The following is a 27,312-nucleotide window of genomic DNA, read 5'->3' on the forward strand; positions in this document are numbered from 1 at the left end:
TGCTATGTTCTGATCAACTGAAGCTGGTAGCATATTAACAATTATTAACAAAGACTTATTCTTCCCTTTTCTTCCTTGGGCAGAAAGGATGAGAGTACGTCAAGAGGTGTGTTTGGGTGGTGGCAGCTGTTTTTTATTGTTTAATGCAGAGCAGCTCCTCTTAGGCAATAGGCTACAATCAGACCAGCTCACAGGGAGGGCAGTACCACTCAAGCTAAGAGGAGAGTGGGCTTCCTAAGCATTTCAGTTTCTCAGTATGGGGGCATAAAAAGGTCAGTCTCATGGTGTACTAGGCTGCCCTTCCCATGCATGAGTGTCCAAACAAGTTCTCATTCCCTCTTCTGCCCTCCCCTTAATTCCTGCTGCAACTAAGAATAGTTCTCTCAAAGGAAGAGACAAATTTGTTTATTTAACTGAAAATGCAACTGTAATTGTGCCAAAGTAGTGCACTTAAGTAATATCTCCCAGGAGCCTTCTGAACAAACCAACATGCTGGTAGCCTCTTTATAAGGGGCTTCTTCACAGCAATCTATACATTAATCCTACATCAGAAACAAGTGCTGCTTTTTTTTTTGGTATATATTTGGAACACTTAGCTCTGCAAAACAGTTACTAGAGCTTGATCCCAATAGCTGACTGAGCCCAAGTACTTTCAGTAAAAAACTAGGACGCATCCTTAAAAAAAAGTGTGGAAACCCACATGACTGGTTGCTGGGGGAGCAGGAACTGGCACTGTATAGGAGCATACAGTAGAACAGAGAAGGGGTTGGGGGGGGGGGGGTGGCATTGTGTAAATGCTATGGGATAACCCTGTGTCTAGGATTGCATCTGCTTAAAAATGAAAAGCGTAAGATGCACATGTATTGCCAAGAAATTTAGACCCAGCTGCCTTTCCTGTTCTGGTTAATGTGAGGCTGGTAATTCTCAACCAGAGTTGCAATGGATTTTTAAATGCTCTCAGAGTAATAATGGAGGAAGTTTATGACCCCAGGAGTTGCACTAAAAAAAGGGAAAGTTTACCATCATTGTGACAGTTACCAAACATGATACCCAAACAGCTTAGGGCCATATTTTAAAAAGGGAGCCTGGGCACCTACCATACTAGGAAACAGATGCTCAGGTACTTTTGAAAAGCTGGACCCTACTCTCTTCAGGCAGAAATCATAACACCAAATTTGATTTATTGCCAGAACAAGTGGCTGAACTAAGCCTTACACCCCTCCTTGCGAGCAAGTTACAGCAATTCACACTGAATCCAAAAAAAGATACAAGTTTCCTGTTATAGAAGAAATAAAGGGGCAAGCAGAAACCAGAGATAGAAGACATGTTTACATGGGGGTCTCACTCCTTGCATCTCAGAGAGGCACAGGGAAAAGAACAAGTTATAAAGCAAATATACAGCTGCCTCAGGACCCTCTAGTGAGACACAAAATGTTGCCACTTGAGACCTGAAGGTTTCCTTGTAGCCTGTGGCATTAAGACTTTTCTAATGCCCAGTTCCTGTATAGAAAAAGCAGCAGCAAGTGAAGACTTCAAGGCAATTTACTTTGCTTTTTTTGAAGCAATACAGGATAGCACCTCTTCTCCCAGTCTAGTACCATTTTTGGAGTTTTCCCCCCAGCAAAATTCCTTGGCAGAAGCAGGTGCCGGGAAGGGAAAAGAGATGGCTTGCTCTGTTGCTTCTCTCTTACTGCTGTAGTTAAAATGTACTTGCATGTTGGTTTCTGACAGTCCTGCACATCTAGCTGCAACACTCCCCATGCTGTGCTAAGAGCCACACTTCAGTTCTACTGGCCAGCTTCCTCCCTTGTGAATAAAAGTTACAGCGTGTGGATGGTCCCCCTAAAACTGAAGTTGATGCGTCAAGTCACAGAAGCAGCCAAGGATCTCTCAGAAAACAGAGAAGACATGCCTAAATACATCTTACTCCTTTTTTTGGGTATGTATAGAGGAGAAGCCTGCCCCTTTGTTATAAAGCAAATACACATATAAGATTGGATATCTGCCCAGAGGAAATATTTTTTACCCAGGTTTGACCCAACTGAGCTAACACAGCTGGGACCACTGCTGCTGATGCTCTTTAGACTCAAACAGTATGTCATACTATTACCATCACAGAGGGCTAGGTCTGAGGCCAAGAGCAATATAGCTTCGTCCTCACTGGTCCTCCAACAAGGGGCAGAGGTAGTGCTTTTTTCAAGGTACTGTAGCGATTGCTTTCAGCCCTTGACACTAGATGGATTCTCTCTATTCAAGCAGAGCAATGCTCCCAACAGGCCCTAAGAGAGAATGAACTAGATGTCCCCTACATTAGGCTGTGCCCTCTCCACAGATACTTCAGTCTCATTTCCAGTGTGATGGGCATAGCTGTCACAGCAGACTTTCATCAGTTGAGCCAAGGAGCAAAGCAGCCCCAGTGCCCAAGCCTTGTTGGGAGAGAGGCTTCCACACCAATGGCACAGTGAAGAGACCCAGAAGCTATAGGGAATTACATGTATGATCTAGGAGCAGGAATAGGGAGGCAGAAAATACCCCTGGTTGGTCCTATTAGCCTAATCCCTGCAGCCTGGCTTTACTGCAGAAACAAGGATGGACCCTGCTCCTATCAGCCCTAGATTTATACACAGACTGCTGTCTGTTCAGCACCCTCATACCACAGAGCAGAATTTGGATAGGAAAGTTCCACAATGCATCCCACCCTACTGCAGCCCCTTGTTCAGATCCCCTGTGAAAGCAGAAGCTCCCCCCAACCCTTTTTCCTCCAATCCCATTAACACTAGACCAGGGAAAGCAAAGCCTCTCCCATTCTGGTCCTACAGTTAGGCAAAGACATCATAATAAATGGCTGGCTTCCTGGTCGTGCCTCGGAACTGCTCCAGCTTCAGCCCCACACGGAGAAGAACTGCCTCATCCCACCACTTTGCCATGACCTGCAAGAGGGAGATGCCATCAGTTAGTCAGTCGCCATATGTAGGGCTTTCAAGCACTGTTAGGCACAAAAGGCAGGGCTTCTCCAGCTGGAACAGCCCAGACCTGACCAAGGCTATGTGGGGTCCAGCAAATGCCTACTTGGCACTCACAGACAGAATTGTGGAAGCTACTAGGACTGTGGGGAGAAGCAGGGGGGCTAGGGAAATCCACTAGTGTAGAAAAGGGGCATAAAAAAATCCTCTAATACAACAGCTGGTTAATCTCTGCTGGGTCCAACTGGCTCCAGGGGCCAGCTAGGAAAGCCCTGGAGAAGAGAGAGTGGGCTTATGGGAGCAGGGCACCTGCAGATTTGCATTGGAGGGCCCCTATCCACAGCCTGGCTCTGCTCCCAGCACCATTCCCTGTGGGCTGGATTCTGAGGCCTCTGATTCAGGAAGCAGAGAGGACCTTGCTAGGAAGGGAGCAGGAAACAAGAGCCTGTGCTTGAATCAGATGGGGATAGGCATGGAACAGCAGGGATGTGATGTTCGCTGGCAGGTTAGTCAACAAATTATAGCGTGCAGGCCCTGGAAGACCAAGGCTATGTGGAAGAGAAGTAGGGTCAAATGAGAGTGCCTTGCTTCCTGGCTTCTGCCAAGCCAATGCCAGCAGCCTCCCTCCCTCATATGGATATATGCGGGCAGAAAGAGGGAGAGGAACCAGCGGATGAAGAGACCGAGAAACCGAAGCAAGGGGAACAGGGAGGCAGAGAAGACTGGCTAAGGTGCACTTGGGAATAGAGAAGGAGACTACAGGTTCCTGCTCATGTCCAAGCCAAAGCTATTCCTGAGCCAGGATCTGCAGTTTTACATAGTAGTGGGTCTACGGAGGAGATTGGAAGCTTAAAATTTCCTAGCACTGGATTCCATGGTCCTCTGGATGTGTACACAGCCACCAACACAAGAAATACCCAATCCATGCAGCGCAGGGCTGTCTGGTCAGGCCAGGCCCCAACATTTACAGGGGAGGCGGTGCTTACCTGGAAGTTGATGGGAAGCCCAGCAGCCGTGTACCCGACTGGAACTACCAGGCCTGGAATGCCTGTGAAGTTGGCCAGCTGCATGTACCTGCAAGAAGGTAGAGAGTCACCAGCATGCCTGCTGCTTTGCAAGCCCTGTTCAGTTTCAGGAGGAGAGGCCAGGAGCACTGTGCTCCTACACATCCTGCTCCTGAACCATTCTTTTTAACTGCTGGAGCTGGGAGAGATTATGATAGTGAACTTCCCTGACAGACCTTGATCAGTTCCTACCTCATGGTCCGGATAGTTGTTAGAATATCACTGTTCCCAGTCTCAAGGTCAGTTGCATGGATTTTAGGGGCAGTGCAGGCCGTGGCTGTAGAGAGGAACAGGCAGTCGGTGAGCTCCACAGAACTGTCCCACCTTCCTGCACAGCCCAGGTTCCCACCGAACTGCAGGTGCAACAAGCTGCTCCTGAGGGCTTCAAGACCCCAACGTGTGCATTACCCCTAGAAAGCGTTTTCCAGCTGACAGATAAATATGACGACACACAAGACAGCAGATGCTGGCTCCCTTCTCTTTAGGGAGCACGGCAGTCATTCCAAATTTAGCTGGCAAAATGTGCAGCAATGTCTACAGTGAGCAGACTGGTGGCATATACAGCAATGGTTTAAAGGGTCAAGAGGAAGAGAAAGCTCAGTGTGGGGAAGGTTATGCAGTTCTGTGAAGCAAGAACTCTTGCAAATGACAAGATGAATTGTCATTCTTAAAAAGCCAGGCACCTGCACACCACATACATGTGCGTGTATGATCAGAGCACACGGTCCAAGTGTAAACTTTATTCCATGGAAGTTACCTGGGGTGAGGATGCAGTTCACAGTGGCAAAAATTTCTTTCAAAAAGCGCATGTTCCGGCTCCTCTGCCGGTTTGCCTGCAAACAGAAAGAGATGGTGTCTACTACCAAGCCCATGCAACTCAACAGGACACCTGCTTCAAAGTAGGCAGTCCTCCAGCAATACCTACCCCTGTGATCAAGGATCAGAGCACCCGTCCCTGCAGAAGAACAGGTAGGGGTTGGCCTGGATAACTGCCTAAGGGTTCTTCCAGCCCCATTTCATTATGATTCAGCAATGAAGAGCTAGTACCACCGTAGGCCCCCCATGCGATACACTACCCCAAATGACTCCTCTGTGTCTGCCCAAGTAAGCATTGCTTCCTACACAGAGGGTAGCACCAACAGATTAAAAAGCACAAACAAAAAAAAAAACTTTTCTAGGGCCCTTTTCCCCAAGGTGATAGAACCCTTAATATAGGTCCTTCCCATAGGCGGAGGGAGGAGAAAAAAAATTGGGGGGTGGGGAGGGAAGGAAGTGTTGGAGCATATGCGCAAATGTGCGCCCCCTCCCAGGTGGGAAAATCTGCAGAGGGGAGGGGAAGAATGCCATGGTGGGGGAGAGGAGGGAAATCAGAGTGGAGTTGGACCCATGATCGCGGCTGGGGCCCGCTGTGCACGTGCAGCCGCCCCTTCCTCCATGCCCAGGGTCATTGCCCTGCACTAGCACCCCCCAATCCAACAAGTCCACTGCCCCCCAGCCCCGCACCAGCCCTGGCTGCCTCTCTGCACTGGCCCCCAGTCCCACACCTCCTGGTGGCACCTGGAGCCAGGGCTTGGAGGGGGGCCAGTGTTGGTTGCGCCACTGGGCTGGAAGGGATGGAGACCCCAGACCCCCTGTGCCAAGTTGTCAGTAACAGCAGCAGCAATCACAATCACCACTAATGCTGCAGCAGTCCCCGCACCCATAGCCCTCTCCCACCACCGCCGCCACCTGCCCCGAGCACAGTCCGGCCCAGCTCCCAACAGCAGCCTGCCCTGCCCTGCGCAGATCCGGGGGTGCATGCTCCCATACCTCCCAGGATGCAGCAGGAGCCACGTCCCACAGATGAGCTGCTTGCAGCTCAGTCCTGTACCCTACCCTGGCTGTGGAGCGCCTGCCCCTCCCCTAGCCCCACTCCCTCCCCACCCCTGTTGAAGCTGCTGGAAGCCCTTAGCAGGGCTGCCTTGCAGCCCTACCCTGTATTTGGGGGGGGGGGGGGGGCTGGCTAAACCCAATTAGCCCCCACCTCCTGCCATCTATGCATCCCCCTCCTTTCTCACCACCAAGCTGGGAGAAGCCTCCCACTAGGCCCCCTCCACAGCATGCTCCCCACCTTAATGTAATCCAGAGCAGTGAATTTGGAAGCCAAGGCAAGGTTGGCCCGTGTCTCCAGGTTCTGAAATACAATAGTATCAGGTCAGTGCTTTGCACACAAGCTGGGTTCTCATATCTGCACAGGGTAAAGAATAAGGCAGGAGCTTTCACATTCTCCCCAGAGCCAGAGCTGCCTTGTCAGGAACTACAGATCAAGATGCTGTGTTCTGGACCAGCCTTCCCCAGGGGCATGTGGGAAGGCAGCAGGGGCTGTACACCTTAAATGTGAATGGACAGGTATGTGGAGGGGATTCCAAGATGCAGCCACCTGCAGCAGCAGGGCACTGGACTTGATGGCCCTTTCATCCTACCTTCCCATGGCCATTTTTAGTACATTGGTTGCCACACACCACAAGGAAGTGAGGAAGGACTCAGGTTTTCCCACATAGCAAGTCTGCCCTTTCACAGGTAATAGTGGCTGACAAACAGCCTAGAATAAGCAGGATGGGTGCTGCCAATCCAGGGGGCAAGCCCTTACCATGTCCTGGAAGTGGTGGTTGAAGTCAGGCTGCAGGAAGTCCCTCATCTCGCTGAGAATACAGATCAGATGTGCCACCCGCACCTCCTCCATCTCTGGCAGGGACACTTCCACCACCGTGGCACCCAGGGCCTGCAGATGTTCCACAGCTGGCAATCAAGCAAAACACAACATGCTACATTACTTGTGCTGAACCCACTGCCAAGAGAGAGGGTTTAGGATTTCAATCTTGTGAAAGACCAGGGCTCCCACATGCCTGCTACTGGCATGCCTGGTTACCCAGTGCAAGGTGCAGTAATGCTCCTGACCACCTCTAGCTAGAAGAGAGAAACCAAAGAAAGAAACAAGCCACCACAGGGCTTGTTTACATAATCCCTCCATCCCTGGAGCTTGTGGATGTGCTCTTGACTCTTCCCATACCTGGCTACTCCTTGAGAGTTGCTTCCACTTTGGTTAGCCAGTCAGTAAAGAAGGGATAATGGCAGGCTGGGAAGTGTTATCTGCAGCACCACTTGCCCCACCATGCTCCAGGGAGGATGCTATCAATAGGACTGGACCAAGGTACTTAATTCACTAAGCATAATTCATTAAGTTTTGCAGCATAGTCTAAGCTATGCATAGGGCAAGGATCACAAATGTAAATTCATGAAATCACTCAACAGCAACTGGAAAATGTTTTCTACAAGTTAGAAAAATTGAACAATGTCTTGTGAAAAATGGTGGTTATGTTGAAGCCTAGAAATCTGAGTTGTATCACGTTAAAAATTAATTATGCTTTCAATTGCTGTTTAGTTTGCTTCTATCATGTATACGTTCAGAGTTATTAAAGTTGCACAGGGTGTTTATAAAGTCCTTGTATGTATGACATATATGCATGTGTAAAAAATAGAAGAGTTGGGAACAGAAGATAAAATACACCTAGGACAGCATCAAGCACCTCCAGAGGAGATGGAGCCAAGCAGTTGGAATATGAAGCGTGGAAGCAACTGGTAGAACCCATATATTTATGGGGTGTCCCATCTAAGTACTCACAACATCTTTTAAATTAAGTGGGGATAGACAAGACAGACACCCTCTGTTTTGGTTTTACCCAAAGCCCCAAGCAGTAAGGTAGCTGGAGCAGGAACCAACTCCACTGAATACAGTGAAGCATTTAGTGGTAGGCTGTGGCAAAAGAGAAACAGAGACCTTTTAAAATAGAAAGCAGCAGGTAAGTAGTACTGATCACAGGCTGAGTTACAACAGGGCAAAGAAACAAACCCATAGCACTGGGTTCAGGAGGCTTGCCCTCTACCCCAGCTATTTGACCTGAAAAAGCCTGGACTTGCTGATGCTATTGACTCAAAATAAGCCCAGGGTTATTCAGGGCCCCATGGCTGTTGATGAAAAGAGGCCCTGCTAACTAAGATTAGTCAAAATGTGAGCTACAAGACACCTCATAGGAGACATACACAGAAAACAAGCCAGTTAGGAATTAGTCAGCTGCCCTCATGTTCTTCCTCTTGTGAAACCTCCCAGCCTTTGATCCAGAGGTTTAAAGGCCACTTGGAGGGAGAAGCTATCCCAAATGGATTAGTAATAAAAAGGTAAGAGATTCTTGTGCCTTACCTTTCTGGCAGACTGCCAAGATCTCTGCATTGCAAGCCTGAAAAGACATTGAACAGAAGGACCCGATTAGTCATCACCTCTCCTCTTCCCCCAGAGCAGAGCTCAATTAACTTGCCACCTTACTGCCCTGCGCACCGGATTCCCTTTTTGCTTACATCAGAGTTGGAGGCAGCAGATCCAACCTGCATCACCCCAGGCTCTCTTTGGGCATCAGCTCCAATCTTACAATGATCAGAAGCTGCTGTCTTAGCAGGGAGGGAGGCTAGTAGAACCACGGGATAGCAAGCCTGAACCCAAAGACCATGCAGCCCAAACAACCTTCAGGAAAACAGTACTGAAAAAATGGTATTTCCATGCAACAGGGAAATCCCAGTATTTTAGCATTTGGTTTCGTCTCATATGGAGACCAAAGAAGGTGGAAATATCAACAGTCTCCTGTGGAGTGAACCACTCAAAAAAGATTTCAAGTGGAAGCACTGCCATCCACTTGGATGCATATTGCTTCCTTGTGCTATCACCCAAACCCCTCAGAAAACTGGGGAGGCAGGGGCAGAGTCAGACAAGTCACTTTCTGGGAAAAGTTTTGCTCTGAACTGGATTGAATGTTTTCTGACATGCCAAAGCACTCAGAGAAGCAAAGGGAAATCCCTTTGCAATCAGTTAATCCCTGGCTGCCAGGCAAGGGGGAGAAGTTCTATTTGAAGGTGCTTAAAACACCTACTGCAGTACAGCACAGAAGGAGAAGTAACAACAGGCACCTTAAAGAAAGTCCAGTCCACTCCCAGCTTTAAGCCCTTCAGGTCAGGGGCAAGTACGTCTGACAGGGATGGTTTTGGCTGGTGCAATCCTGCAAGGGATAAAGGCACCCTCTGTCAGGTAAAGTTATCACAATGAGAGACTGCACCTAGAGCATCCAGGAGGGAGGGTGCAGCTCACTCACCGTAGGGGTACAGGGGGTCTGGTGCTGCTAAAATGCTGTATGCAATGGCTGCATCTGTCACCGATGCACAAATAGGGCCTGTCCAAAGGAAATCCAAATGTTATGAACCCGTGGGGATGTGGAGGGATTTCACCCTCACTCTTCTCCACCACACACATTCTTGTCAGCATGCTTCCTCTTATGCAGGTGCCCACTGTTCCCTCCCCCACCAGTCACTCCAGGCTCAACACATGCATGCCCAGCCAAGTTGCAGCAGCACAGTGAAAGCGTTCTTACCGAGGCTGACAGTGGAGTAGGACAGTGGATGGCAACCGTAAGCACTGAAACATCCAAATGTACCTTCAAGACAAGGTAGAGACCCCGATTAGAGGCAACAGAGAACAACAGGTATGAGTCAGAGATGGGCATAACATCTATGATCCCGAGTCAGGCCACTGGTCCATCTATCCCTATCTCCTGTGTCTCACAGTAACAGAGAGCAGGTGTTGAGAGGAAGAGTACTTATGCAGTGTCTGTCCAGACTGATCCATCCTCTGCCACCCTTCTTTCATGGCTTCCAGCATTCTGAGACCTAGGACATGCACCCTTTACTGCAGTGTTTAAACAGCCACTGAGGGGTCCATTCCTCCATGAATTTGTTCAATCCTCTTTTGAGCCTGGTTAAAACCATCAGCCTCCACAATATCCCATGACAATGAGTCCCACAAGTTGAGTACTTGCTGTGTGAGAAAAAAAAAAATCCTTTCACTCATTTTAAATCTGGTCTCTAATCACATAACTCTACACCTCCTCATTCTACTGTTGTGGGAGCCATTGGCAGCACAGATTGTTGGCTTCTTTATTCAGCCAAACTGGCCCATACCACAGCCTCTTCCCAGAAAGCACAAGCAGCAGGGGAGGAAGAGGAGCACTTTGACCTCTGGTGCAGCTCAGGAAGAACCCAGGTCTGATAACCAACTGGGCATTCCAGAGATGGAAGAATCCTGCAGCATGGGGTCCCTGCCTGTTCCTCCCTCCAGGCCCAAGGTGGGACTCTGCTTTTCCATTAAGTTTTGCTTTAGGGGATGGCAACTATGCTTGCCAGAAAAAGATACTAACCCAGCTCTGGATCCCTAAAGGCCTTTGCAGCACAAAGGTTCCTGTTGTTCCTGGCCCCCTCTCCAGCATGAACCACGATTCCAGCTCTGAAATGCTTGCATGTTTGGATTTTAGTGTGGGTATAGGTGACTGCAGGACTAAAAGGCAACAAAATCACCTTCCTGCTTTGCAGACAGAGAAGAGCTGCCAGGCTGTTCTAGCCAGGTCCCTAATCCAGTGGTAATCAGGGCCCCATCTTGAAAACAGGAGATACAGTGACCTTCTCAATCAAAAGGTCTCCTGAATCCCCAAGTCGGGGGACATTTATCTACAGGTTCTGTATTAAAGCCACCACTGAGACAGGAGAAGCCAAATATCAGATTTTTCTTGCCCATTTTTCTCTCTCTTCTTAATCTTCTTCCCAGGGGGAGAAGCATGGTAAAGTGGGAGTAAATGTCACTCTTGCTGGTGAAAGACAACTTCAAGAGTCTTTATCTCCATCTTCATACCTAAGAGATGCTTCTGGGCTCAGGGGCCAAGGCTAGCATGGTTCATACTCTGGTATCTCCCCCTTCTGCCCTCCAGCCCACAAAATGACACTTGCTTACCCCACTTCTTCCGCTAGAACAAGTGACCCTGTAGGGGCTGAAAGGCACGAACGGCTGGAGTACAGAATCAAGTGTCACCTGGACACATACAGAGACTCTACTTCTGCAGTGTGCTTCCCTTCTTGGCTGCAAGCCCTCATTTTTTAATTTTGATTTGGGAGCATCAAAACACAGGCACCACCTCTAAGTGTCCTTCCAAACACTGCAAAGTCTAATGCAATGGATGCTGGATAATAACAACTCTTTGCAATCAACATTGTCCATGCAGCATGTCATTACCATCACTCCCAAAGTCCTTATGGGGCTGGGGAACAGCTTGGTGCTTGGAAGGGGACTGTGGAGTGCCCTACCCCCTGTGGGGAAATGCAGGACTCCTCAGTCTGATGAGAGTGAGTGTGCAGCAGGGTTACCTTTCAGCCCCACAACACCACAAAAAGAAGCAGGAATCCTCACAGAGCCACCTCCATCAGTGCCGATAGACAAAGGGCAAAGACCTACAGAGAACAGGTTAAAAGACACTGTAAACAGACCATGCCACACTACGCAGAGCTCCCATTCACTTCCAAATTTCCTTGTAGAGCCAAACCAGCAACCTTCAGTTTGGAGGCAGAGGGGAAGAAACACCACGACATTCACCCTGGTGGGTTTTTTCCTGATCAGAGGCCCCACCTATTGGATTTGTGCCATTTCATGCTCTCCCCAGTTCCCCAAATGCCTGCAGGCATCTTGCAAGCCTCCAGCCAGTAACGACACCAACAGACCCTGGGACCTTCCACAATGGCCCCAGAGGCTCCTACAGTACCCCTTCCCATTCAAGCCAGGTCCAGGGCATCTCACCTGCAGCTACCGCAGCTGCTGACCCACTGGAGCTGCCACCAGTGAAGTGCTTGGGGTTATATGGGTTTCGAGTGGTGCCATGAAACCTGAAGGAGATATGAGAGAGTGCAGTTGTTCAGGAAGGGTAAAGGAGGAACCAAGAGAGAATTCAGAAATGGCCTCTCCCCATCTCTTGCCCAAAGAAATGCACACTTTGCTCTTTAAGGCATATACCCCATTCTACACCCATCCTTTGGGCATTCTGCCCCACAGTCCTAACAGCTTTCCCTCATCCTGTACTCCATGTGCTTGCGTGTGCGCGGGGGAGGTGTTTATCACACCAATGTCACAATCCAAAGGGGGAGGAGGGAGCGAATCTCTCACCTGCTGGGATTACAGCCAGTGGTTCCAGTCCCCAGTTCATGCATGTTCGAGACCCCAATTATGACAGCTCCAGCCTCCCGCAGCTTCCTGGTCAGTGTAGCATCCTCAGTCTCAGGCTGTGTCCCCAGATATGCTGTTCCTGATCGATGATAATAAGGCACCTTGGGGAGAAGGGGGTGCCTTAGGCATCCTTAATGCACATACCAATGACTCTTTCCTCCCCCTTCATCCCTCCCTGCACAAGACAACAGGTTTGTCTCATCTGTCCCGGGCAAGACAGGGACATGTTATAGCTGAGCAAGTTTGACCATAGCAACTATTAACCTCGCAGCTCCAGGGCATGCAGGGTCCTGCCCTCCTTGTTCTTGCCACCTCTGGCAGTTAGTTGCCATCTGAGAACTTGGGGGAAAGAATAAGCCTTTTGATTTCAAGTGCTACCTGCAGAGCTACCACATGGTGGGGTGTGCTAATGCTTTCCAAGTGCACAACTACATGCAAATGCTTAAAAAAAAAAAAAAAAAAAAAATTAATCATTCAATAAATTCTGTGTTCACTTTCTGGGTGGAGGAAACAGGTCCTTATGCTGGCATTTAGGCATCCAAATAAGAGGTTATGTTTTCAGAGGTGCTATGTAGCAGTACAACAAGGATAAGGAGTCCAAACACCAGGCAGAGGACAGAATGCCTGTGACTCCATGGGCAAATCTGAAATTCTATGCCCCAGAAAGCAAAGCCATCTAGTAGGGGAGGCAGATGTAAGGGGTAACTCATGCTAGGACAGAGGTAAAAAACTGCTGGGGGGGCGGGGGCAGGGAAAGGGATTCAAAATACTCAAAGAAGTCTGAACCCCAACCCTACCAGACAGCAGTAAAGAACTCAAAAATCCTTTGGAGGACTTGAACAGGAGCCAAGTTAGGCTAGTGATGAGAACTTCAGGAAAAACCCTTACTCCCCAACCTTGGCAACACATTTATTGAACTTTGTCTTGGCAGGAAAGAAGACAGACCTTCTCTCTCCAACCCCCAACCCTTCCCGTTAGGGGACAGTTGGCATTAGAAGTCCCAGATATGGAGGGCATTCTTGTTGCGTTCACCTTCCAGAGTCCATGTTATCCTATTCTTTAGCCTACCATTGTACTGTTGATGCTACCCTCATTCCCATGAATGCCTAGCCCTCCCCGCCCCCAGTCTGAGAAATCGGTCTCAACACCTCCCTGCAGCAGCAAGGTCCATGGGCCTGTGGCATGTTTTTGAACTCAAAAGGGGGTTTTTTATGCCTTTTAGAAGCAAAACAGCTTCTCAGCATTCCTCAGGTGAAGGGTTCATAGCAAGTTCTCAAAACCCCCATAGCCACACTACCAAGGGAACTCACCACCTTAATCTCTTCTTTCACACAGACTGGGATGCCATCCAAAGGAGACAGGGGACATTTATTTCTGTAGCGAGTAGTAGAGGCCTCAGCCATCTGCAGGAAAGGAGAAAAGTTTTATCTCTAGCTGAACAAGCAGCAGGTTAGAGCAAGAGCCTTCCTCTGGTAAAGAATACAACACTGCTGCTTCAGAGAGGGCAAAGGCCTGCTCCTACTCCACACAGACATACCATCCGAATCTGCTGCTTGTCCCACTGTACAATTGCTCGAAGCGGGGGGCTTGATTTTTCACAATCCTCCAGCAAGGAAATAACGTTCTCTGCAATCTGTGTTGGCGTCAGCTCCCCGGTCCTGTGAAACAGAAGAGAAACAGGGAGGCTGTTAGATTTCTCACCTTAGCTCTCTCTTGCCCACACTGTTCTGAGAGAATCCATCCTCCAAGCAGGTGTGATCCCATCTTCCAACTAGCCAAGGCGGAAGAGGAATTGAGCCCTCAGCAGAACTGTGCAGCAAAGCTCTCTAGACAACCAGTAACGCCAAGCTATGCAGAACATCCCTTCAGTACAGGAGCTAAGCTTGTCTTCAAACCATGCCTTGCTCCAGGAAACAAGCCAAGAGATGCAAACTGTTTAACAGTTTTCATGCTTTAGAGTTGGGCCACATTCACAAGCCTGGTATAACAGATATTGCCATAGCTTGAATGCAAGACTGTAGGAAAGAGGATTCCAAAAATTCACGAAGCACAGGGAAAAAAGGCAACAAACTATGATGGCAAATTGACAAGACAACAAAATGGTTCTCAACATGGTGCTTCTTCTCACCCATCATTTCACCCTGCCTACCGGTAGGAATTGAGGTAGTCCTGGATCTTCCTGAAGCTGAATCCAGAGGGGGCAGAAGGAGACCTGTAAGAGGGAGAGATGTCTGTTTGTTCTCAAAACAGGGAAAGGTGCTGTGCCAACATGCTTTTCAGACCCTGCCCCTGCACCTGCCCAGAAGCACAGGGACTCAGCAGAGCTAGGACCTATGCTTGCCCAGTGATGATTTCTTTAAAAACCCACCTTCTTGCAAGCTTACAAGATGAAAGAAACATTTTCCAGCTACATTTCCATTTTCTTTTTTTTTTAAATAAACACAAGCAACAGTTAACATTTAGCCTGATTTCACACCCTGCCTTACAAGTAATACCTTTTGGTCCAATCATTACAAGGTACAGCTAAGGAATCACTTTCTCAATGTGTGGGATGGACACAGCTGTCCAGCTCACTGGAGTATTATACCACGGCTAGGACAGGAAGTGAAGAGACATTAACTGAAGCTGCAGGAAGTTTATGTAGACATACCAAAATCAAAGAAGGCCATAATAAAAATGATCTTTACTTCAGCTGTGAGATGATGCTCATATCTAATTTGTCCATCTAACTCCCTAGGGCAAGGTAAGGAATAGAATTTGCTAAAGAGCCTATGGGAGTTATGTGCCAAAATGTAGTTGAAGTTCAATAGTAGCTACATACCTAACTCTTTTGGGCTCCCTTGAAAAATCCCAGCTGAGGTTTCTGAACTAGTAAGCAATCCTTCTCTATAGGAAGACCAAGTCTGGAGCTTGGGCTCGGGCTCCTAAGTCTCAGGTACATTTCACTTGTTTGGAACAAATCTTGAAATTTGTCTCTGTATATGTAGGTATCAATGGCACATACAAGAACTACAAACTACCAGTCTAGCATTCACAGGCAGGTTTAAGGAATAAGTCAAAGAAAGAAAAAAAATACTGTTCTTAATTATTAGTATAATACTAACAGCATAACCCTGGACTGTAAACCTCGGAGTAGCAACCAATCCTATTCCTGGGTAAAGTAGGGTTTGTCCATCAAGCAGGACTGACAGAATAGCAAAACATATCCTGCACTCTTTAATGGGCTACTTTAGGCACTAAAGTAGAAAAAGACAACACCAAGGAATGGAACATTTTTTGGGGGGGGGGAGAAAGGAAAGGAGGTGGGACCCCCCCCCAACCCCCCAAAAAACAACAACCCAACCAACATGGCAAGAGAGAAACTCATTGACTCATGCTTAGGGTCTGGTGTGGGGCTTGGAAACGCTCCCTATCCTCACAGAAAAAAAAGGTAGATCAAGCCAGAAGGCAAATAAAATAAATAAGTCAGCTGGATCTTCATCCATACAAGACTCAGATTAACAGTCCAAGATGATAGTGCATGCCATGCCACCAAAAGCAGCAACCACTTTTTGCTGAAAACAAATCTGAGAATGAACTGAGCAAATAGCAAGACCAAAACAGTACAAAACCAAAAAACAGAAGTGTCCCATGAGAAATTCCAGCTTGCATCCAGGATGTGGAGGGTGAGCAGTACCCAGAGACTATGTGATCTGAGCTAGAGCAATTCCATCCAGATACCAGCACAAACAGGCCATGAGGCATCGCTCCTCCTTAAAGAAAGAAAAGCACTGCTTATGTCTGCTCCTGAACACCAAGAGCAACACAGCACAGGGGTAAAGAGCAAAAGGAGGAAGCAGCAGCAGCATGAGAAAAGACAAATGGAAGCAGGAGGCCAAAGCCCCTGCAGCTGGACCTGAAACTGCTGCTCTTGTAGGAAACCACAGAGCCGTTTGTCAAGGGACAAAAATTGTGTACGTGTTAAGAGGAAACAAACCAGTTAAGTAACAGATGGAAAGCTGCCTGAAGCTGGGGTAGAACAGAAAAAACAATGGGCAGTATAGGCTGAAGAGATGGTCTGTGACCGACTGACTGACTACATTTGACAGATACAGACCTAACACAAACATAAGTTATAAGTAATATATGCTCAAGCTTCTGTTTAAAAATCAATAACCAATACATTGGCATTTAAATCATAAACAGTAGCCTTAGATGATAGAATAAGAATCTGTGGAACAAGCCAATGTGCAAATAACTGCTTTTTGGAAAGTGCTTGATAGTTATTGAAAGTAAGGGCTGATGTTTTTTGCCTTCTGCTAAGAATTGAATTTTACATCATGTACTGTATAGGAAGAAAGTGAAAGAGTTGAAGGTGTTCTGGGGGTGTGACCCAGAAACACAGAGGAAGGAGTCCAACGCCAGAACCACCAGCTGTCAGCCTTGGTCAAGGGGCTTAGCCGCACTGCTGCAGTTTAGCATAATGTAGAAGGCCCCAAAGCCTATTTGCAGATGTTACAACTGGCTGGGTCAGCAAAGTAGAAGATACAGGACATGACAAGCAGCATTTCCAGACAGTGAGAAAGAGATAAGAAGTCCTCCATTCCAGAGCTGTAATTTTCAAAAGATACAGTAAGGCCAGATTTTGGAGGTCTCAACAAATTCAGGACAACCTGCTGCCAATCTGAGTGCCCCACTCCTCCTCCCTAGCCAGCATAAGTGAGAATCTTTGTTGTGCTGTTGCTGGTAGCTAGGTAGGCATTGTGGTAAGTGCTTTTTCTTGTGCTTTGGGATATAAACAATAGAAGGCTGTGCTACAGCCTTGCCTCTTCATCTGACTTGGCTATTGATACCCTAACCTCAGTGGTTCTCAAAGGTTTTAGACTCCAGAAATGCCTCCATAATTTTTTTGAGTTGAAAAGCACCCCATTTCAAAAAATTAAATTTATTACAGGGTTATCTCCTTGCACAAGGGCTGGGTAAGAACAAGCATGCACACCCCACACCACTCTTAAAAACATCTTACACAGCATCCTAGGGTGCTGCAGCACCTCAGATGGAGAATCACTGCCCTACCTGTTAAGAGGAAATGGAGGATCACCAGGAAGTATAATTATCTTAATTTGGTGTAAAAAAAATTATTACTAATAATAATAATAAATGTTGAAGGGAATTTGTAACTGTAATTCTGGTCTCAACTTGCACAAGAAATCCTGATCAGACAGGCTGTAGCAGGTGCCCATGGAGCCAGTGCCCATGGAGCCATTGCATCCAACCTATGGAGATGGGGCTTCAGTAGCATTTGGAGGTGGGGGACGAGTGTTCAGCTGCTCTTTCTATGCTGTCATGGACAGAAACGCTGGCAATGAGTGGGTCGTAGCATCTGCCTCTGACCCAAGGCAGGTCATTCCAGCCCACAGCCAGGAAAGTTTGTTGATCGCTGGGCTACAGTCTTCTATCTCTAAAGACTGAATAGTCTCAGGTGTTTGGTAACAGTCAGTCAGTCTGTCTGTTTCAAAGAAATCTCCATAGTCCCAACTGTACCGTACTGATCTATTGTTTTTGTACTTATTATATTCCTTTGAATTCAAAGATGCCCCCAAATTTACAGCTCTCAAGTTTAATGGGACCAGAGGGAAAACACACTACACCCAAACATCAAATAAAGATATGTTTACCTAGACACAGCCTCTATGGTGTAGAAGAGCTACTGTGTTTATAAGAAGACAATTCTCAGTCGTGTTTCCATTTGCCCATCTCCTGTCGATATTTTTTAAAATGCATTTATCAAATAGAATGCACAATATTAATTTAATATTTGCTCACCATTTTATTTTCAAGTTAAAGAGGCAGGCCATTTGGAGAAGAAATGTTATGTGCCGGTTCAAGAGGTCAGAGGCTGCTATGACGTGCTGCAATTACTCGAGTCTGTTCTGACATTCTGTAATCGAGTCTGCTGAAGTGTGGCAATTACTGTACTCCAGCAGCCTCCCACATCTTGTGTATCAGAGTGCCCATGCTTAAAAGTGGTGGCACGGGTGCTTGACCTAAAGCTTGTTTAAGTGAGACATTTTTAAGCATGGGGATGCCGATACACAAGACTCTGCAGCGCTTTAATTAGAGCAGCTCTTGGAGCGGCTAGCCACACTAATTAAAGCACCACACCCCCCTCACTCCCACAGCATGTGTAAAAGTGCCCGTTATGTTTAAGTAGCAAGTCTTAAATCCAAAAGAAGTGTGATACCTGGGTGGCAACCATTAGAATATACTGGACACATCTACAAGTCATTGGAGATCCATCTGTTTTACCCAATGTCTGTTCTAAGCAAAAGATTGGAGGTGGGTTGTAACACCTGGTCTTTAAATAATGTTAGACAGTGCATTTGAATAAGATGCTGCTATAAAACAAAAAGGAATCTAACACAGAGGTGTTTCACTTCCTTTGAATACAAAATAAAAGAAAAACCCCAAAACTCCATGAGACCCAGTTGTGGGAGGGTACTAGCCTGTTTCCAAAGTAGTTAAAACTGGCTGAAAACATGAAAGTGCCTCATGCCAACAGCACTTCATTCAAGCCTACTTTAAATAAAAAACTGCCTCCCCCTTGCTTTCCTCCCTCTCCGCTGCTTAAGGAAGTAAAGAATGTGACCTCCATTGCTTTATACCAGGATACTCAAGCTCCAGCCCACAAGGCAAATATGGCCCACAAAGCCATCACATCTGTGGCCCATGGAGCTCCAGATTATTTGGCAGTGGGGGAGTGATGGGCATTAATATGACCACCCTCCACCTGCCAAATTCCCAACCCTTATGTAGCTGGTCAGAGCTGGGCCATGCCCCCTTCTCCATGGGAACAGGCCACATTTCTTCCCCCACCAGCCTTGGGATCAGGGCCAGGCCATACCCCATTCCCCAACCCCTCCCATGGGGCCCTCTTTCCGCCCTCCTCAGCACCTTTTCCTGCAGCACCATACTGGGATTGGTCTGTCTGCTGCCCCCCTCCACGTAGCTGGATGGTTCCTGCTGCACCCACCCTGGGTGCTGGATCAGGACTACTGGCTGCATCCAGCCTGCAGACAGGCTGGGCACTGCCCCTGACAGACCAGGAGAAAAAGGTTGAGCAGTGGTGCTCAACACATAGGTAGGAGGGGGAAATACTGGGTAAGGGACTAGCTTGCAAAGGAAGGACAAGCCAGCTGAACAGTGGAATTCAGAAAGCTTTTCCAGGAGAAACAAAACGTCTCCTATGACTGGGGACACTGGTTCAGAAATTCTGGTTTTGTTCAGATGACATGTTGGTATACAAGAGTGTTTTGCACCCTTACTGTTCTTTGTAATGACACATGCTGACCTCATCTCCATCAACTGCTCGAGAATCTCAGCAATGCTTTTAGTCTCAGGCTTGTCCTTTTTAGCCTCTGCAGCCACCTCCGGGAAAAATGTGGGATCTTCAGAAATGTGGATATAGCGCAGGAGAAACAGGTTATTCTGCCTACAAGGAGACAAATAAAGCAGTCAGTGCTCAAGCCTGTAAGTTCCACCCTAAGTTATCATTCAAAAGACATTGTGTTCAGAAACAAAAAAAACCAAAACCAAAAAACCCCCAAAGAACTCTTTTCCAAAGCATTTTCTTTTAATAAATACTACAGAGCAATTCTGTGTCTCTCTCCATTCCTAGAAGCTGGGATCCTAGTGACCCCAGCCTATTTATCTATCAGAAATTCCCATTTCCTAGCATACAAGTGTTTAGCTGGCATCCTGCAAACATTCATTTTGACACAGGGGTCTGGGCCCCATTGGTGCCACAGGAAGTTTTACTGCTGGCTTCAGAAAAGCCAAGCTTTCCTCTGAAGAAGAAGAAAAAAAGTACGAGCACCTTGAAGCAATGTGGAGTTTCTTCCTTTAACAGATAATATGGTCTATCCCATCAAGCTTCACAAACAAGTGTTTAAAAATCAGACCCCAAGACAAGCGTTGAAAGGATGGCTAAAAACTGGGATGTTAGAGAGAGCACATTGGCGCAAACAGCATCTCTCCACCTGGGGCTCCACATCATGCTCAAGACTAAGCATGAACAAGAGACCTGCCATGAAAACCAAGGCCTTGAGAAAAAACTACTCATGATGACCAAAGACTAAAAGCTTATCACCAGTTTGAGAGGGCTTTTCATGCGATGCTTCAGTATCTGCCAAAGGCTCTTATTCTAGGTGTGTTGTCCAGATGAGAAGAGGCAGTATACTCACTCCCATACATCCATCCAGCTTCTTTACATAGCCAAGATCACCCCAGACAGGCTATGTTTACTTTGTTGATAAGCAAAGAGGCCTGTCTGATACTATACGGAGCATCTCACTGATTCCAAAACCTTATATGTGATGCCACTCCTGCCAGTGAGACAACATCAGTCCTTGCTCCAAGCAGCGATGCCGTTTCATAACATCTGTGCACCTCAAGTTTGTTGGGTTTTTTAAAAGGAGGGTTTGGATGGGTTTTTTTCCCCTCTTTATTCTGACTAGGTACCTTCCAAACACTCCAACGTCCCCCAAACAGAAGCCTTCATGGTATTACTGAGATACAAATGCTAACCAGGATTATGTCTTCAGGTGTCACAGTACCCACCAAACTAAGAGTGAGAACAGAAGCAAATCAGTAGAATGGTCTGGAAAGATCAGAGCCAGGAAGCTAACAAAGAGGGAGGAGAGACTAGCAGTTGTCCATGCCCACAGAGATGGACAGGCAGTACAGAGAGGAAGCAAAAGTGGTGGCAACCTTTGACTGTGTTAATTTTGTCCCCTGGAGGAATATCTATCAACTGAAGACTTCAGTACTATGACAATGATTTTTAAAATGCACTGGGATCCGCAGACATGTTGCCCATCCCATTATAAGCAATGCAAGAGAGCTGGATTGTGAACCTGTTAACTGCATCTCTTTAAAGCAAAGTGCATGTAGTTACAGGTTCCTTCAAGACTGCAGACCCCAAGGAATCAGTTAGGAGATTTGGAACAGGCCAAACCAAAGACAATGAACCTGAACTCCTCAGCAAGAAGTGGCTTTTAGCCCTCAACTCTTCATCCAACTTCTTGGCTCTCTCCACTAACACTTACCTAAAACACTGGGTCTGTATACCCAACACCTTCAAGCAAAGCCTTACTTTTCACAAAAACGTATGCAGAAGGCACAGAAGCAGCCAGGTGAAGTTCCCATGCTCCAGATGGACTATGAAAAAAAAAAAAGGTTACACCCTCCCTGGCAGTGTGATGGTCACCAAATTAGAGCAATTCAAAGAAGAGCCAGTACATGTGTAGTAGATCTGGGCAACTCAACGCTAGTCTCTCCGTTAAATGTCCCTAATTATACAGCCTCTCCCTCTAAAGAAGTTATTCCAGATAACTCAGATTTGTTAGGCAATGCAGAGCACGTAGCGTAGATATAGAAAATTCTTACCTCATTAAAAATGGTACTAAACAGAACTGCCCAAAAGCCTGGAGAAGAAGACAGAGGAGATTAAAACAGGCAAAACAATATACGACTACCATACCTCCTTTCTCCTACTCTAGGAATGCTGGCCAATCTCATGCCTACTCTAATTTCATCAACTCCCACAGCAAGAGACAGTAGGGACACAGTTTTATTTTAGCTTTGATTCTACTACAACATTAAATTTAAAGAGAGAGACAAGAATTTCATTTATACAACATCAAGAAGCAAGTCAGTGCTTAGCACTATCAAATCTGAACCCATTTACTGGGTCATGAGAATGTCTCATGCATTTCTTTAGTCTCTCCACTTAAAATACTTCAGTGCTAACACCCTCACATTGCATGCTTCTGAGTGATGGGGCAATCCCAGAAAACAAAAGTTAAGTTATCCATAAGACATCTATAGATTTCACCCCCAAAAATAACATCTGCAGCTTTGAGCAGAACATGCAAATTCTGGAGGAAAAAAAATGTTACCATAGTCCATTTGCAAGCAGTTTCCTTTCAATGCCACTGACACTTTTACCCTATTAAACCAGCAAAACTGGCCTCCTTCTCAATCTGATCCGCTCTGTAGGGCCGTGTCCAGACATGCAGGCACATGCAGTTTGTGGCTCTACAAACCACATGTTTGGAATATTAAAATGGGATGGACCAGTGCTGCAAATTTGCAGGGTGGGGGCAAAAATTGCTACCAGGATTTCCAGGTAGCAAAAAGAGTATCAGGAAAAAACAAACAGTGCAGAGCATGGGAAGTGTGCTAGAACAAACAGAGGCTTGGTTCTCCAGCAAGGCACTCTGACTGCTGGCCAGAGCATCTCTACTGCTCCATTTGTGACCCCGCAGCCAGCAAGGGCTGGGTATGGGCAGTTTGCCCAAAGCGGGACAGTATGTCCCACAACCAAGCACACATAGGCCACGTCTAGACAAGCACAAACATGTGGAGCCACACATGCAGGTGTTCCCCATACTCCTACTTTGCAGTGCAGGGGACAACGGGGGAGGGGGGTGACCTTGGGTGATCCCAGAGTCAAAAAAACCCATGAGAAGAAAACCCCCAAAACAGGGTGGTAAATGTGGCAGCAACGCATGCCACCCAAAACCAGAGCCAAGCTGGCTGGAGCTATGCTCCAGCTGCCACCCAGGCTTTCTGCTGAGGCAGCAACCCCAGGAGGCCCCCAGGAAAGGCTACTAGGACCAGCACAACTGTTGACCCCAGCCTCCCCTGCCCCACCTAGGATAACTTACCACGTGCCACAGTGTGTATGGCATGGGTATTCCCTGGGGACGAGGCTACTTGTCCCCAGAGAAACAAGCGTTCCCCCTCATCTAGACATGCTTATACAGGGCATGTGCAGAGACACAAAGTAGTAGTACAAATTTGTGCCACTACAAATATACACCCCTACACATCTCGATGTGGCCTATGTGCTAGAAGTTTCTCTGATCCAGACTAGGAACCAAGGCACTCAAATTTGTCTTTATGCTCTTGCTAATGTGACAATGTTAAAAGGTTACAGATATCAGTTGTTTTCTGTTTTAAAAATGCAGACTTCTTAAAAGCACAGGAAGACATTGTGGGGTGGGGAGGGTGGAAGAAGGTGAAGGGAAAAAAAAAGAACCATTATTATTTGCTACAATTTCCAATACACTTCTCTAATACCTACATTTAGCAGGTAGAAAAAAAAATAAGTAGAGCAGATTATAACAGCTTCTGAGATCTCAACAAATTTTACCAACATGAATATGGATAGAGAGAGAGCACCATGAGGTTTGGAAATGTTTTCACTCCCCTGCATTTTAAAAAATGGGAAACCGAGGTACAAAACAGGGATGTGACACAAGAGTGGCAAAGCTAGAGGAAATGAGGAATCCTAGTTTCCACATCACCTGCTTTAGCCACAATACTATACACCATGAGACTTCCCCACAGCACCACTAACAAAACCTGTAGCTGATTAACTTCTGCAGTTGTTAAACTCCGGGTCAGTGCACAAAATTAAAGTTGTGAATGAAGACATAGTTCCCAAACTGCCAGTTCTTTACATGTGGAAACATGGGCAAAATAATCAATATCTTGCTAAGACATGATGTTCTGCAAGAAATTTGTTTTGAAATAAATGTCATGGGACATTTCCATCGACTCCCATACCAAAATCATCTCATACTGTGGCTCAAATAACTCATGTTTGTCAGCACTCCACTATGTGAGAATTACATGGCTGTTCCAACGTCAGAGGAAGAGAGAAACAACTAAAAGAGCAGGAATAAATCAATGTTCCAGAAGAGCTTAACTGGTGAAGCAAGCGTTTAATCTTTGGACAAAGATCCTTAGGTTTCTTGGTTGGGAACACAGTCAAAACCAACTTAACCGTCAGGATTCTTTTCTGCCCATTATACTTGGCTTCACTTCCAGACTTTCCCTGCACGTGTCAGAACACGTGGGAAACAAGCATGCATCTCTTTTTACAGGGCCCTAGAGAATGCTTGGATCAACAGCTTTTTGTTACAACATCCCACTAGAACTGATCAGCCACTGAATTTTTTATTGCCATGTCCCTTGAACAAGTAAAGGGTAGCTTTGGCTTTATTCCAACAAACAAAACAAATGAATACCCTACTCTTTCACCTGCAAGCCTTGCTTAACTGAGCTGTTTAACATTCTTCTGCAAGCTAGGAGTAGAGAGAGTTAGTCGCGTCTATCCTGCTTTCAGAGGCAACAGCCTGTTTTGTCAGATGCAGGCAGAATGGCCCCTTATTAGACAGCCTTTTGCAAACTGCTGCTGTTTGCTGCCTTGTTTACATGCCAACATCTGTACCATTAAAGCTAGATCAGGTGAGAAGATTGTTCCCCAGGCAGCAGATTAGTTAGGCTGTCCGTGTTACCGGAGCCTCCAGCAGCCTCACACACAAAGCCAACATATGGATTACATTCATTCGTCGACACAGGTTTTAGCCATGTTGATCCACAGTCAAAGCCAGTCAGAACTCTTGGTAGAGGCAGTATCTTTCATTAGACAAATTAGGCTAAATTTTGCTTTTTTGTAAAACCATCTACTTAGAGGCAATATCTTTTATTAGACCCACCAAGAGTTCTGACTGCTTTTGCCTGTAAAATCAGCACAGCTAAAACCTGTATCCCTAAAACAATGAAGATATCATAATCCACTGTTTTGAAATGAAAAAAAGCAAAAATCAAGCCAAATTTGCATACCTGCAGAACAGACTTTACACAACAGATATAAAAAATAAAATAGGAGATGCAAGAGTTTATATAACCTTGAGAGGTTTTTTTTCTCCCCCCCCCCATAGTCATTTTTATTTATTTCAATAAAAGGGAGGTAGAGGAAGATTAAAAATGTTGCCTGCAGTGCTGGAAGCCCAAACACAGTATCTCTGTACAAGAAGCACTTGGTGTTCTATAAACAAACAGCAGATCGAAAGAAAATGCAGCCAATTAGATAAAGCCACATACAGAAAGAAATCCTGGTGAATCCTTGAGGCATAATCAAGGGATTTCAATGGTATTCACAGTGCACAGTGCAAGACTGTCTGCAGCCAACACAAACACAGTTTGGTCTGTAGCATGTACTCCACACTATAATGCATAAATATGTAAAAAAGCAATGATTACAGTGAACCTTGACTACAAGAAATTGTATGTTTCATGGTGGGGGCGGTGGATTTAGGATTGGGTTGGGGGGGGAAACGAGCCCTCACTAAGCCTCTGGTGCAAGCCTGAAGATCTCAAGCTCAGGGAAAGGGAAGTGCCTGGCTACCAAGGCAGCCTGGCCCATGCTGCCCTGAGACAACATTCCTGCATGGGCATTGCCCCTGCAGGCTGGAGTGGCATTACTGAGGTCTCCCAAGCTCATAGACCCTCACAACCCCCCTGCTGGAGTGCACTGCCTACCCTGGCTAGGCCACTGGCAAGGGCCAGCTTATGAGGCCAGATCAGCAGCTAGGCCGAGGGAAGCCAGCCACATAGGCACAGCTGTGCTAAACTAACAGGCTGGTAGCGGTCATAGGGGTAATCACATTATTGGGAACTTGGAGTCAGCTTGCTAACAAGAAGTTTCACCTGGACAGCATCCCTCCTCCCACTGTTGGCCCTGGGTCTCAGAGAGGGGTTACTTTGCACGGAGGGGGAGGACTATCAAGACCCCCTGATTTCTAATGAGCAGCAATCCCCAATGGACAAACGTTGGGGGGGGGTGCTCTACCCTTTCCCTTCACAGGACACAGGCATCCTCTCAACCCACATCAGACGCTTTGCTTGAGCAGCCTGAGCAAAGATGCGGAAGCTGTCTTACCCACTTAGCGTCAGGGGCATTTTGATGTGGATGGATTAAACATACAACTGCAGTCCCAGGGATCCGGTTGAGACACAGCAGTGCCTACCTCCCTGGCCCTTGCCCTATACATGGGGTTTGTTTTTTCTTGCTCTGACCAGCTTTGCCCAGGGCCAGAGCTAAACCCTGCACACAGGATTAGGCTGGACCCCCCCCAAACACCTACCCCAGCAAGCCCAGGAGAGCATGGGCCCTGCCTGGGGGCCACCAGGCAGCACGGACAGGGCAGAGCGGTACTCACCGTGTTAACCAGGTGGACAATCAGCCGCAGGGGCTGGCCAGAGAGCCTGGGACCCCACTGCAGGGAGGAGAGGGGAAGAGTCACAAGGGCTTGCCAGGGAGACCCCACAGGCGCCCCCCCTCCCCCAGCCCACCCCCTAGGGCTGCCCCTACTCACTGCGTCCCGCGGGGGCTGGGACCCAGCGGCCCCGGCCCGCTCCCGGCACTGGAAGACGGCGTTGGGGGCGGCGGTGAAGCAGCGCACGAAGCCCACGTAGAGGAGCAGGAGCAGCAGCGCCGCCGGCAGCAGCAGCGCGAGCGCCATGGTCCCAGCGGGCAGAGCAAGGGCGCGGGGGCGGGGAGAGACCCGGGCTGCGACGGCGCGGCAGCGGCGGGGCCGGGATTTGTGGCGGGGGAGCACGTGGGGCTGCTGCGGCCCGGGGGAGGCGGGCAGGGCAGGGCAGATCGCGGGCCGCCGGCTGCTCTCGCCAGGCGGCGCCCAGGCGCCCCCTGCCCCTGCCCGGGGTGATTGTCGGGCACGCGACTTCCTGGCTGCGGGGGTCTGCCCCGCTGGGCGAGGGTGTGCAAGGGGGTGTAGGGGAATAGGTAGGGGGGAGGGGTGTAGTGTGGGTATACGGGGTGTGGGTATAGGGGGTACAAGGGGGTGTGGGTGTATGGGGAGTGTGCGTGTAGGGGGTATAGTGGGGTGTGGGTGTAGGGAGTGTGTGGGGCGGGGTTTATGGGGCGTGGGTGTAGGGAGTGTGATGCTTCTCCAGTGACACTTCCCCCTTGGGGTCGTTTGCTCCTGCGGCAGCCCGCCCCGGGCCGGCTTCCCCCTTGCCGGCCCCGCTCGGCGGAGCCAGGAGCATGAGCTTGGCAGAGACCGTGCCCGCTGCAGGCGCGCGCAACGAGCGGCTGGCTGGCACTGACGCGTACGCCGGATTGGAACGCCAGCTCGCACTGTCACAGCGAGTGCCCAATCACCCGCCGCCAGCCCCCCGACAGCCAATGACAGTTGACTCGCGACCGGCCAATGGGGGGAGCGTTCCAAGCCATCAGCCAATCCGCGCCTGCGCTGCGAAGCCAACCCCATACAATGTTGTAATGCGGCTTCCGGCGCCCGAGCTGCTG

At 47.9% G+C, this 27,312-nt stretch overlaps 1 protein-coding gene across 1 annotated transcript; it reads right to left on the reverse strand.

Moving 5' to 3' along the window:
* Positions 1–107: 107 nt before the first annotated feature.
* Positions 108–27,274, reverse strand: LOC149874143 (uncharacterized). Its single transcript, XM_090056803.1, has 20 exons — positions 26,360–27,274; positions 26,204–26,260; positions 21,576–21,613; positions 19,480–19,620; positions 14,299–14,361; positions 13,687–13,807; positions 13,460–13,552; positions 12,090–12,250; positions 11,727–11,812; positions 11,300–11,383; positions 9,481–9,543; positions 9,205–9,282; positions 9,023–9,111; positions 8,265–8,301; positions 6,657–6,805; positions 6,138–6,200; positions 4,785–4,860; positions 4,220–4,304; positions 3,950–4,037; positions 108–2,930 (listed from the first exon to the last, which is right to left on the reverse strand). The coding sequence occupies exons 1-20, from the start codon at positions 27,272–27,274 to the stop codon at positions 2,820–2,822; spliced, it is 2,598 nt and encodes an 865-aa protein (XP_089912929.1). The 3' UTR covers positions 108–2,819.
* Between the last annotated feature and the right edge of the window lie 38 nt (positions 27,275–27,312).

The sequence above is a fragment of the Crocodylus siamensis genome, chromosome 1 (assembly GCF_052110815.1).
Source record: "Crocodylus siamensis isolate JL-2025a chromosome 1, ASM5211081v1, whole genome shotgun sequence".
Lineage (NCBI taxonomy): Eukaryota > Metazoa > Chordata > Crocodylia > Crocodylidae > Crocodylus > Crocodylus siamensis.

What these genes read in the sequence shown, in the direction of transcription:
- LOC149874143 (XM_090056803.1), bottom strand. Translation starts at nt 27,274, where the DNA reads ATGGGGTTGGCTTCGCAGCGCAGGCGCGGATTGGCTGATGGCTTGGAA. An exon ending in ACTGGCTGTAATCCCAGCAG is followed by an intron (nt 11,813 to 12,089) that starts GTGAGAGATTCG and finishes TATCTCCTTCAG; the next exon opens with GTTTCATGGCACCACTCGAA. An exon ending in TGGTGTTGTGGGGCTGAAAG is followed by an intron (nt 9,544 to 11,299) that starts GTAACCCTGCTG and finishes CTTGTCTTGAAG; the next exon opens with GTACATTTGGATGTTTCAGT.